The sequence below is a fragment of the Fukomys damarensis genome, unplaced genomic scaffold (genome assembly GCF_012274545.1).
Source record: "Fukomys damarensis isolate Sample0158 unplaced genomic scaffold, DMR_v1.0_HiC HiC_scaffold_16, whole genome shotgun sequence".
Lineage (NCBI taxonomy): Eukaryota > Metazoa > Chordata > Mammalia > Rodentia > Bathyergidae > Fukomys > Fukomys damarensis.
Genome location: NW_022900928.1, coordinates 97,770,211 through 97,783,252, shown reverse-complemented (window position 1 = coordinate 97,783,252; position 13,042 = coordinate 97,770,211). Strand labels below are relative to the sequence as shown.

At 41.2% G+C, this 13,042-nt stretch overlaps 1 protein-coding gene across 2 annotated transcripts in view; it reads right to left on the bottom strand.

Annotated features, from left to right (window-relative positions):
- Positions 1-13,042, bottom strand: part of Zc3hav1 (zinc finger CCCH-type containing, antiviral 1) — a 76,045-nt gene that overhangs the window by 38,977 nt on the left and 24,026 nt on the right. For both annotated transcript variants that reach the window (XM_010631690.3, XM_033764508.1), the window contains 2 exons: positions 6,426-6,561; positions 185-437 (listed from right to left, as the gene is read on the bottom strand). In XM_010631690.3, coding sequence (XP_010629992.1) covers positions 185-437; positions 6,426-6,561 — 389 coding nt within the window. The remainder of the gene's footprint in view (positions 1-184; positions 438-6,425; positions 6,562-13,042) is intronic.

The window sequence follows — 13,042 nt, the reverse complement described above, 5'->3', positions numbered from 1 at the left end:
GGCCTCACCTGCCGCTCCCCGGAAGTCTCCGCGCCGCCCACCCCGCGCCCCACTAAACCCAGTCCAGAGCGTCACGGGCCCGGAACCCACCCAGGAACCCACACCTGAAATGTACCAATAAACTTAATGAATTTAAATTAAAAACAAAAAACAACGCGCGCAGTTAAAAAGCAGAAGCACTTACTTTTGGACCCGGGAGGGTTCCTCCGCATGTGCTTGTTGTTGCAGATGTCCTGGATGTTCTGGACCACGGCTGAGCTCAGCCCGTGATCTCTCATGATGGCCAGCACCTTTCTGTCCATCAGGTTGTGGGATCTGAGGCAGTTGGGGTAACTACAGTTCCCCCGAGTGAAGTGTTCGCAGATGTGGAGTCTTTCACATGGCGGCTGCTGGTTACAGATCTGTTTTCGACCCTCTCCTTTGTAACTTTTGCATATCTACAGAAGAGAAAAACAGTAAGCGGAGAAGGAAACATCTCCCTGTTGCTGCCACACACTCATTAAAGAAGGTTTAAGTACACAAAAGTTTCTATAGCAAACAAATATACAAAGGGAAAAAAGTGTATTCCAGAATCTTTGATAAAATGCACTCAATTGATGATTTATTTGAGAGAGGTCTACACACTAAATAAAAGACAGTGGTGAACTGGGGAGAATTGCCAGCCACAAACAGGACGCAAGATGAGCTCTACATTATAAAGGCATACAAAAAGGATCGTCTAGTTTTGATATCAACTTAGTTTGCAATTAAAAGGTGTGTCTTATGGGCAACTGTTTGGGGATTCAAAATTTGATCTCCGCTAAGCAGAATGTGGAGTTTCTCAAATGATCTATTTTATTTAAATAGATGTATCCATATATCTAGCTCCACAGAGATACAGTCCCTTCTGAAAGGTGGAATACTGCCACTGTGGACCAACTACAGGATGCAGAACTAAAAGATGCTTTTTCTAAAGTCGGAGGGCCTAGAAGCATTGGGGATCAAGGGATCTACTCTGTTTCTGTTTCCTCTGTTCTCACAGGAGGAAAGCATTTGGCTGGTTCACCTGAACACATGGTGAAGCAGACTAACACAATCTGCAATGGTGCCGTGAGAGAAATAAGGTGCGGCATACATCTTCAAACCATAAATGAGGACACCAATATGACAGTAAAAAAACTGAGCTTCAGGCATTTTAAAGATAAAAACATTTGGAAGTTATCTTCAAAGGCACTCTATAGACCAGATCAGCATGGTTCCCATGATGTGTCTATGTGGTAAAGACATAAATCCAGGGCCAGGGATTTAGCTCAGTGGTGTCACACCTGCCTGGAAAGTGCAAAGTCTTGAGTTCAATCTCGGTGGGGGGGTGCAAATCCAAATTCCAGAAACAACGACTTAGCTACATAAGATAGCTTCTAAGCCAGATTCAAGTAGATAAAATCGCTGTGCAGTCTACCACCAGATTCTAGACTTTAGACCACTGGTTCTCGAAGTGTGGTCCCAAAATCAAGTACTGTCAGCACCAGTGGGTCACTTTTTAGACTCCAAAAGCAACAGCAGTGGAGCCCTGAATCTGTGCTTTAACAATCCTCCAATGTACTTTTTGTTTGTTTGTTTGTTGTTTTTGTTTTTTGGAGACAGGGTCTCACTATGTAGTTGAGTCTGACTATGTAGCCCAGGCTGGTCTCAAACTCACAGCGATCCTCCTGCCTCAGCCTCCCGAGTGCTGGGATTACAGGCGTGCGCCACTATGCCCAGCCCTCCAACGTTTTTTTGTTTTGTTTTGTTTTGTTTTGTTTTGGGTACCAGGGATTGAACTCGGGTCTTTGTGCTTGCAAGGCAGGCCACCAAACCGCTGAGCTAAATCCCCAGTCCCCTCCAACGTATTTTGATGTGTGCTCAAATTTGAGGACCGGTGTCCTGGAAAATAATCCACAACTTCACAAATGATCCTTTGGTTAATACTAATGCTAGGGCCAGGGATTTAGTTCAGTGGTTCTGCTGCCTGCCTCGCAAGTGCAAGGACCCACGCTCAATCCCTGGCACCAAAAAAGAAAAAAAAAAAAAAACTAATGCTACTGTCAAAGCAAGATAGTGCCTGCCTCGATTCAGCTAAAAAATGAAGCAATTTCTTCCTTTAATGAGCACATTCTATTTTTACAACTTGACATACAAGTTTGCCTAATGTTTTCATGTTCTTACAGGTCGGTGATGGCAAACCTCTTAAAGCTTTCAATGGTACAAACATCCCACCGCAGCACACGTGCCATAGATTCGCCATAAATCACAGGTCAAGTCTGAGTGAAAAGGTGTGACTTTTTCAAGTTTCGGGTTTTTTTAACGGTAGGAAGTATGTCTTGTCCACTGCTGCCTTTAGCACTTAACCCAGCATCTCAGGCTGGCAGTCATTTCTAAATCTTAATTGAAAGAATGCAAAACAACAAATACAGTGATGCAGGAAGGGCTCAATGCCTCATCCAAGGTGGTTAAAGGGAGAGCTGGGAGGACTGAGAACATTCCCCTGTAGCCCTCTCAAGCCTCTGTCTACCCTCCCCCTATTCAGAGCTGTTTCTCTACACTCCTTGCATGTAACTTAGCTCCTCTCTCCTCTATCACCTCTGCTAATTAAAATCCAAGTCACCCAAACAACAATGCTAATCTGCAAAAATAATTCTTCCCTTCTTGGAGAACCAACCTGAACCAAGTCTTCCTCAACTACCTGAAATCTGGTTGATCGCTCAAGCCCCGCTAAGGTGTCAGGAAGACATTCTGTCCACCCCGCAAGGTAAATACTCCTCTAAAGACCCCTTGCTCAGCATTTCCAGACAGAAACTGATGCTGATGATACCAACTAATGCTAACTACATTACTCAGCTCCTCACACCCCTAGCTCAGGAAACAGCAAGTCTCCCAGCTGGGGATCTTCACCCTGACCAGTGCTAAGTGGAAATTCTGTTATAAACTACAAAGAAGCTTCCAGGGAGAAGCAGCCAACTCAACCTGTTAAACATGGGTGGAACCCTGGGTGACATTGCTTCCTCTCTGTTTGATAAACATTAGATGAGAAGGTTCCTAAGGGACCTTCTCAGTGCTTCCATCAACGGGCTCTGTGGAACCCCCAAGGAAATACCATTTTCTCTTAATTCCTGTTCCCAAGCTCCTCTGCAGAGAAGGGAACAGCTGCTGCTCCCAGATACTCTGATAACTGGGTAAGTGTACGTCCCCACATGAGGAGTCCTTGGTGCTTCTGAAGCAATCAGACCCAATGAGTGACTTTTTAAAGGCTCCAGTTGATGCCACATGAAAGGCGAGCCACAAGTCATCACGAGTGTCATAGCGAGTCTTTCCCTCTCACAAAAGGAAAAGGAAAAGATGCTGCTGTCTGTAAATGAGACCTTCCTTTCATATGGTTGGTGTGTAAGGCATTTTCCACATGTTGGAAGATAGGGGGACTACACTGGCACCACATACCCCCGAACAAGACTTCTAAACCTTGGTTTCCTGGAGAGAGAACTACAGGAATATATAGACTTGAGAAGAAATAAAGTAAGTCCCTCCCAGAATTCCTACAGAGTACCTTGTATTCACATCTCTCCTAAAGTGGCCAACTCAAAATCACCTCATGTCACAGGTCTTTTAAGTGGTTAGAGAAACACACTGAGTTCAGAATAAAAAAGTGTCTAACCCACAAGAAGTCACAAGCAGCTATCTTGTCATGTATAAAAGGGCATCTGATAGCTGGGGATGTAGTTCAGTTTCACCACGGCTGCCTCACCAGTGCAAGGTCCTGAATTTGATCCCCAGTACAAATAAATAAATAAGCATCTAAATTTCAGCCTGACAGCCAGGTCAGCACTCAAGAGGCTGATGCAGGAGGATCACTGCAAATTTGAGGCCAGGTAGGGCTACATAGTGAGTTTAAGACCAGCCTGAAAAACACAGTGAGACCCTGTCTCAAAAATATATGTGTGTGGGCCGGGTGTGGTGGCTCACACCTGTAATCCCAGCAATTGGGAGGCTGAGGCAGGAGGATCGCTATGAGTTCGAGACGAGCCTGGACTACACACTGAGTTCCAGGTCAGTCTCAACTACATAGTGAGACCCTGTCTCAAAAAACAAAACAAAACAAAACAAAAAAAAAAACCAAAACAAAAAATGTGTGTGTGTGCACGCGCGCGCGCACGTGTGTGGAATTTCAATTCTAGATTTACTCACATTATCCCCATCTGTTATGCCTCATATCTAGATGTCCCCCCAAAGCCTCATGCGTTCATAGGTGAGGCTTTTTCAGAGGTGTCTGGATCTAGAGTACATGATGCTGGAACTGATTCATGGTACAATGCTAGGCTCAAGGGCACTAGGACTAAGAGTGTGAGTGTTACCTGCCCTAGTAGTCTGGATAAGATAAAAGGGTAAGAAAAACAATGTTGAAGTTCCTTGCTTGCTTGCTGTTGCTGTCTTCTGCTTCCCTTGAACTGTGTGTCTCCTCTGCAATGCCCCTCTGCCAAGCCACCATAGCCTCGGAGCCAATTATGGACTGAAGTGCAACAAACTGTGGACTAAATAAACCTTTTCCCCTTTATCTTTGGATGTCAGATATTTTGTCTCAGCAACGAGAGAAAAGTAACTAAGACACCATCCCTCCCCGCCACTTCATCTGGGATAATCCCTCTGTCTTTCTTTCAGTATGAGGCTAACATCTTCACATTCAAGAGTTTTTCTCAGACTGGATTTATACTTTTTTGTTTATTTGTTTTGGTTTTGTAAGACAGGGTCTCACTATGTAATTGAGACTGACCTGGAACTCACTATGTAGGCCAGGCTGATCTCGAACTCACAGCGATCCTCCTGCCTCAGCCTCCCGAGTGCTGGGCTTACAGGAGTGCACCACCACGCCCAGCTTTAGATTTATACTTTAAACCGCATCCTCTGATTGTAAGTCTCTATGCCTATCTAGATGAGACTTATTCACCATTGTTCCGATTTTGTTTTGGGTTTTTTTTGGGGGGGTACTGGGGATTGAACTCAGGACCTCTTACATATAAGGCAGGCCTGGTGACACTGAGCTAAATCCCTGGCTCCTGATTTTTCTTCTAGTAACAGAAGTTTCCAGGTTTTAGAAAGACATATAGTCACCCAACCAGAAACTCCATTTCCCAGCCTTCCCAAGCATGACCACGTGAAAAGCTACAGCCAATGAAACATGAGCAGATGTGCTATAAACAATATAAGCGCAACTTTTTTTAAAAAAGGAAATGGTAGGAAAGGGGATTTAGCTCAGTGGTTCTGCTGCCTGCTTCACAAGTGCAAGGACCTGAGTTCAATGCCCTGTACCAAAAAAAAAAAAAAAAAAGGGAAATAGTTTGTCTTCTCCTTACTTCCTCTTTATACTCGAATCAGTTTGGCTAGAAAATGTTGACAAATGAGATCACCTTGGTATCTGAAGATGAAAGCCACATTTCTTTTTTTTTCTTTCTTTCTTTTTTTTTTTTGCACAATCAGAGATCAAACTCAGGATCTTGCATTTGCCAGGCAGGCTTGGTGCCACTGTGCCATGGAAGCCACATTTTGAAAATAACAGATCTGACCTATTGACCCAAGTGCCTGGATGATTCAGCTGCCTGCTCACCCACACCAAGATAAGACCACGAGTTGACACATTATTCTGTGAAGGAATGCAGAGTACATATTCTAGGCTTTTCAGGTCATTCTGTCTCTGTTGCAACTACCCAACTTGTCCTAGTGTAAAAGGAGTCATAGACAGTACATAAACAAATAGGCGTGGCTGCGTTCCACGAACCTTCATCTATAAAAACAGGTGGCAGGCCTGTGAGCTAGACTACTGACTCCTCATCTAGCCTATCCAGTGGTATAGGAAAATAAAAGTATAATTTATTTCGCTACACTGTAGGGGTGAGGTGCGAGAGTCTGTTAAAACAGCTGAGCCCAGGGCCGGGGATTTAGCTCAGTGGTTCCACCACCTGCCTCGCAAGTGCAAGGTCCTGAGCGAGATCCCTGGTACCAAAAAAAAAAAAAAAAAAAAAAAAAAAAAAAAAAAGAAAAAAAAGAAAACAGCTGAGCCCATACCCTGGTCTTCCCTACCACCTGTCAAGCTTCAAAGGCCATCCCTTCCAAGAGGCCACCCTGATGTAAACCATCAATTAGTCTTACAACTTTCATGTCTTGAGGTCACTCTTGCCCACCCAGGGGCTTCCTAGCAGCCTAGCAGTAGAGGCATCCAGATTTAAATTCTTATCTATCCTCAAGTAGGAGGGAAACTGCTGGAATCTTTTATAGCACGCAGCAACAGCCCTGACCACCAACTGCAGAACACTGCTGTTGGCTTGAGGTTGTTTTCTCTGCTCCTACACAAACACACCAATGATACAACACCACCCATGATGGTGACTGTGCTGTGTAAATGGAGGAATCATAACACTTACCTCAGGCATAAAAAATGGGTCACTTTGGAGGAGCAGTACAGCTAGTTGCTCTTGGTTTAGTCCAGAGAGTTCATGATTTTTCAGGACTTGGAAATTTTTTTCTGAGAGAACCTCATGAGAATATTTGCATAAATTCCTAGAAGAAAATATGACCATTGTCATGTTTCCACTTCACAGAGGAAAATGAAATCATCCATAAAATGTTCACTTAGCAAAGATCAATGCCTGTATCCCTTGGTAGCTCATACATGCTGGGCTTACTCAAAGGATACAATTTTGTTTTGTTTTATTTTAAGACGGGGTCTCACTACATAGTTCAAGCTGGCCTTGATTTCACTATGTAACCGAGGCTGGCCTCAAATTCACGGTGGTTCTTTTGCCTCAGACTCCTGAGTGCTGGGATTTCAGGTGTGCACCACCACATCTAGCCCACAGAATAAAATTTTAAAAGACACATTTTTAGGCCAGGGATTTAGCTCAATGGTTCTGCCATCTGCCTTGCAAGCACAAGGTCCCAAGTGCAAATCCTGGTACCAAAATAAATAAAGAAATAGATAGATGCATTTCTGACTGACATGGTAAATGAGCACTCTCCTGGGCCAGGCCTAAGATATGCCAAAATAAATAAATAAATGACAAAAAAAAAAAAAAGATAAAGCACAGAAAAGGGAAAAAGAGATGCATTTAAAAAGTACATAGATCAAGAGGATGTATTTTCTTCACAAATTATACACATATATACACACACAATTGACCTTAATTATTGTAATATTTCCTTTGGTACCAGGGATTGAACGCAGGTCCTTTTGCTTTCCAGGCAGGCAGTGGAATCACTGAGCTAAATCCCCGGCCCTATTATAATACTTCTTTGAACACTGTTTCCCGAAGTCTGAGAAATGATTGCCTATTGAGAAATTAAAGGCAATAAGACAATTCCCTTTACCTAACATTTTAATTACACAAAATTATTCAACACCATATTTTCTCTGAGTTTTATATCAGTGTATACCTGTACCCTTGTGACTATAAAGGAATGGAAGCAAGCTCTTAACTGCAAATCCAAGCTACAGAAATAAATGGAAAGCCTCCTCCATTTTAGGACATTAAAGACTTAGGTCAATACTGTCCAACAGAACTTTCTATGATTATGGAATTCTTTTATGTTATTTGAACTTTGTGGGAGAGGGGGTAAAAAGCATTAAGATGTGTCACAGGCTGGGGATTTAGCTCAGTGGTTCCGTCGCCTGCCTCGCAAGCACAAGGTCCCAAATTTGATCCCCGGTACCAAAAAAGTCCATGTGTCAACTCTCCATGATGAATGTGATCATTATGTACTGCAAACATGGACTAATCGATTTTTTTTATAAATTTGAGTTTTCCACAATGGAAACCATATATAGTGACCAAATACTTGATTTATCACTTTGAAGTGTGAGCACTGATTTAGTTTGAGAAATCCTCATAGTTCTGTTATCAATATCAACATAGCACAAATCACTCTACTTTTTAATTGATATACCCTACATATGATATCACCAAAGTTCTTGGATTTAATAGTAAATAATAAGATGGCGTATTAATTTGTTGTAGTTGCACAGTCACTGACAAATTGGCAGACAGACGAATGGCTAGGTTTTTCACTACATAAACACTGTGGCTACAGTGATCTTTGTTTTGCTTTTTTTTTTTTGGTACCGGGGATTGAACTTGGGTCCTTGCGCTTGCAAGGCAGGCCAGCGAACTACTGAGCTAAATCCCCAGCCCCTACAGTGATCTTTGTACAGTAACCTTTCTCTTTTTACATTATTTTCTTGAGATTTATTCCCTTGGGAATATTGCTTCAGCGGACACAATAATTCTCTTGGCAACCTGTGTTTCATTCTGATCTACTGCACATACCGGCAATCTGGGAGTGTGTCTATTTCTCCACCAGCACATTAACATTAACTTTCGTCACTTTTGTTACTTTAGTAGCTATAAAATAAACATGCTTTTATTAGTTCATGCTTCTATTATTAGGAAGAAGGAAATATTCCCCAATGTTGGCCTTACCTTTTTTAAAAAATATATACTACTATTTGTTCATATCCTTTTAGTATTTATCTAACCAGGCATGGTGGTGAGCTGAGTTGGAAGGATCGCCATGAGTTTGAGGCCAGCCTGTGGCTACAAAATTAGTTAAAGGTGAGCTTGAACTATGTAGCAAGACTCATCTGAAAACATACAAATAAACACAAAGTACAAAGTAACAGTTCATCTAATGGAGAAAGGTACTGATCTACAGATTTTTAATTATGTTTTTTAAAATATTAATCTTTATCAGCCTTCTTTATTACAAATAATTTTATATTTTTTGATTTTTTAATCAAGAATTGATCAAGTTTGTTATTATTGAATATTTATATGTTCAGGGCCTTACAATTTAGGTACTGTTTAACATATGCAAAATTAATCCATCCTTGACAGCTAGATAACTATACCATTTTGTCTCACTTCAAGAGTTATTTTCAGGCCAGGGATTTAGCTCAGTGGTTCTGACGACTGCCTCGCAAGCACAGGGACCTGCGTTTGATCCCCATTACAAGAGTTATTTTCAAGGGCCAGGGATTTAGCTCAGTGGTGCTGCTGCCCGCCACACAAGGACCCAAGTTTGATCCCCAGTACAAAAAAAAAAAAAGTTATTTTCAAGACTAATTCTTTAAAACTTCGTACTATGACAAATGATGTCAGAAGGAAGACATAGGTGTTTGTTTTTGTTTTTGTTTTTTTGGTACTGGGAATCAAACTCAGGACCTTGCACTTACAAGGTAGGCTGCAGAACCACTGAGCTAAATCCCCAGCCCTAGAAGGGGACATAAATGTTTTATATCTTTCTTAATAACAACTATTAAATATGACTTTTTTCTTATTATTTTGTTTTTCTAGACTATTGTACACTAACCTTTTGCCAAGTTCACAACTACTGGAATCCCTACTATGTTCTTTTAGCAAACTCTTTTAAATCCAACACCATATGATTTAAATGTTCTTTATGTCATGTTTTAAACAGTAACAGAGTAATTTACGATATCTTGGCTTATACCTTTTCCAAAAACTCTTTAGTGTGCTTAACTATGATTTTATCCATAAAAATCTTATTAGAGGGCCAGAGATTTAACTCCATAGTTCCACCTCCTGCCTCACAAGCTCAAGGTCCTGAGTTTGATTCCCAGTACCAAAAAATATATATATATATTATTATAGATTGTTAATTTCCACAAAGTAGCATAATGGTAATCTTATTTCTGTGAACTCCACAAATTATATTGCACATTAAGTATGGATCATCCTAACCATGTTAAATCTTCTGCTTCTTCCCATTTATTCAAGCCTTGTTTTATCTTATTTTCAATTAAAATTAACCTTTTAGGGCCAGGGATTTAGCTATTTAGCTCAGCAGTTCCACCGCCTGCCTTGCAAGCACAAGGACCTGAGTTTAAAAAAAAAAAAAAAAAAAAAAAATTATATATATATATGTATATATATATGTATATAAAATTAACCTTTTAATAGTTGGCATTCACTTCCCAAATACAAAATATTATCTGTTGCCAGTATTATATTTCAGTTGTTTGGAATACAGAAGTGCAAAATGATTTTATTGAAACTAGTGATTTTGCAAAAATATAAACTTCTTGGCAAAAGTTATTCTCTAAGAATTAATCTTTAAAAGTCACCTATACAAATGTTGCTGCCTGTAAAATGTATCTGAAACCCTGTGGATGTGCCTTCAAAGTTAGCAGAAGTATCTCTTAAGAGAAGTCAAGGGCTGCTACTCCAGCTTCGGGACAACCTCTGTCCTAGCCATTCTCCCAGGCCAGCCCCCTCCCAGCTTTCTCCGCCAGGGACCTTGGCTTTGAAGTGTCTCTGGACTCCTTGATAAGACTGGTCTTAGCTCTGCTGCCTTTTGAGTTCTGCTCTGTGGTTTCAGATAACTGCTCCTACCAGTCCCCACCATCCGCAATCCTCAGCAGTGGGGGTAAGGCCAGCTATCACTCATCCCCCAGCCCCAGAGAGAGGGAACCTGAAGACTCTTGCAATGAGAAAGACCCTCTAGTTATCCTCTCCAGGGTTAACCCAAAGCAGAAATTCTTCCCACTACAGTTTGACCAGATATGTATGACCCATATTCCCCATGAGGGATCACTGCGTTGTTCTTGTTCATGTTGTTCTGAAAATGAAATGCTGCACATGCACAGCTACTACCCTCAGCTCTGAGATGTCTGACAGCTGTAATCGGAAGGAATAAGCAATCTTTGCTTTCTCTTTGCTCAGGTGCACACATCCTGGGCTTGGAGCAAAGCCAAAAGCACCTCTGCAGATCACAGGAAATGCAGGATAGTCGATGGTGAGGGGCGTGTCACTTCCAAGGTCCCTCGGGTCCGCCCTTCTGCTAAATCACGAATGGCAGCCCGGTGACTTAATAGATATATCGCCGCTGGGAACTCCAAGCACCAAGGCTTCTCCAAGCCCAACCAAAGTAGTCATGTCCAGAGGAGCTGTGCTGGCCTGGTCCTTGCTGCATATATGACAGCCTGGTTTAACTTCTCATTTCTCATCTCAGCCCTCAGGCAAACTACTTACTCCTCCACAACCTATGGTGCTCACGTTGCTCAAACTGTGAGGTCTGCCTCTATCTATACTTGGCCTGGCCCTGAAACCCCATTCTGCACACCTCCCCTCAACTGCTTCTTAGAATCATCCTCTCCATCCTAATTTCAGCACACTGATCAGTCGCAAAGACAGATTTTGAACTTCACAACTGTTCATTCAGCAGTCACAATATTCCTACTTGGGGAAACTGAGGCCCAATAAAATGAAAATTCAATGAAACTCAGATAAGAGGAAGAAGATCTGTTCACTGAATCCAGATCTCAAAAAATAAGAAAAAACCTAATCTGGAAAACTACTCCAAAACTCTCCCAAATCATAAAGATTAAAACAAAAGGCATTCTGGATTATCAAAGACACTGTTCCTCGTTATTGCATGGAAAACTGACAACAGAGTAGAAGCACTGCAAAGGGGCATAAATCATATAACGAATGCAGCAAAGAAACACGGTAACGATAGAAAGTATTTGTGATGAGCAACATAGAGACCAGCTAATAAAGGTCTGATAAAAACGAGTGGAGGATATTGGCAGAAGTAAGCACTTACCAGTCTAATTATTTAAATACAGGAGGGCCAAAAATTGCATATTTTCACTAATTTGTATAACAGGAAATATAAAAATGAAAATTAACTTAATAATTTTTCCATGTATGACATATTTTAAGGCATTCAATACACAACACAACACTGCAATCTGGACAGTAGTATTTGGTCTCTTCCCAAATTCTTTTTGCACTATTGTCTTTGAAAAACACACTTTACACTGTCATGTTGAACTTTGCTTTTTTTCCTGTGGGTGGTATAATTTCAACAAAATGTCTAGTCACTGAATGCAATGGCAAAGATGTTGATGATGGATGTGCTGTCTGGCGTTTCACTATCCTGAATTGAATATTTTTCAATTATTTGGCCTATTTGACCTAATCTAAACTGTAAATGACTTTTTGAATCCCCTCCTTTTGAATAAATAACAAGTGAGTTCTATATTGTTTGGTCCAGAGGTGCATAAATACTTTAAAATAATATTCCTTCCCTTGCTTTTTGATTACAGTCTATGTAATCCTGTTACATAGATCATTAGATGTTAGTCAACTCTGTCAACTGTTAGGGACCTGACACCGTCGCCATCACAGGCTGTATTCTCCTGGTTCTTCTTGCCTTCTAAAATGACCTCATGCTCTTATCTTTAATTTCCCTCCCCCCAAGGCCACAGCAGTCCGAAGGAGTTAAACCTAAATTTCTGCAGGACTGAACCCATAAAAGGCAACCGGGCCTGTGAAAGGTTAGAAGTAGCCCACTCCTCATAAATAAGCAATAGCACAGCCCCAAAACAATAAAAGGACCTTCCTTTCTTTATTATTTTCTTCTTCTTCCCTCTCTCCTTTCTCCCTGACCTGCCTTCCTGTCGAACCTCTTGGTGTGTGACCTAGCTGTTGAGCATCGCTGTGCCTCTACATCAACACCATCCATAAAATTATTATAATCATTTACCACTATTGGATTTTTTAAATTTTTGTTTCTTCTTTCAAGTTCTATTATTGTTGTGTTATGGACAGTTAACATTAAGGAGATGTCTTTCTTCTCTTTCCATTTCGTAACGCACTTTTCTCTGATATGCTAATATTTCTCCCTTTTTCAATAAGTTTTTCTTTTGCAGATCTTTTGCACTTCCTTCCTACTCATTTGGTGTCCCAAACGTGTTTGTTTTGTATCAAAAAAGAATATCACTGAGTTTTTATCTAATGTATTTATGATGAGTTTTTACAGATTGTAGCACGAATGTACACCTTGGTGTGGTCTTGGGATAGTCAGTAGGTAAACAAATGTCCTGTGTGAGTATTAATCCAGGTAAACTGCAGCGGAAGCTTCCTTCTCACTTTCTCCAGATTATCTTGTCCCAGCTCAGGTGCCTAATATGGACGGATAAACTCACAATCGGAAACAAGATGAATGTTAGGCCTCCTGG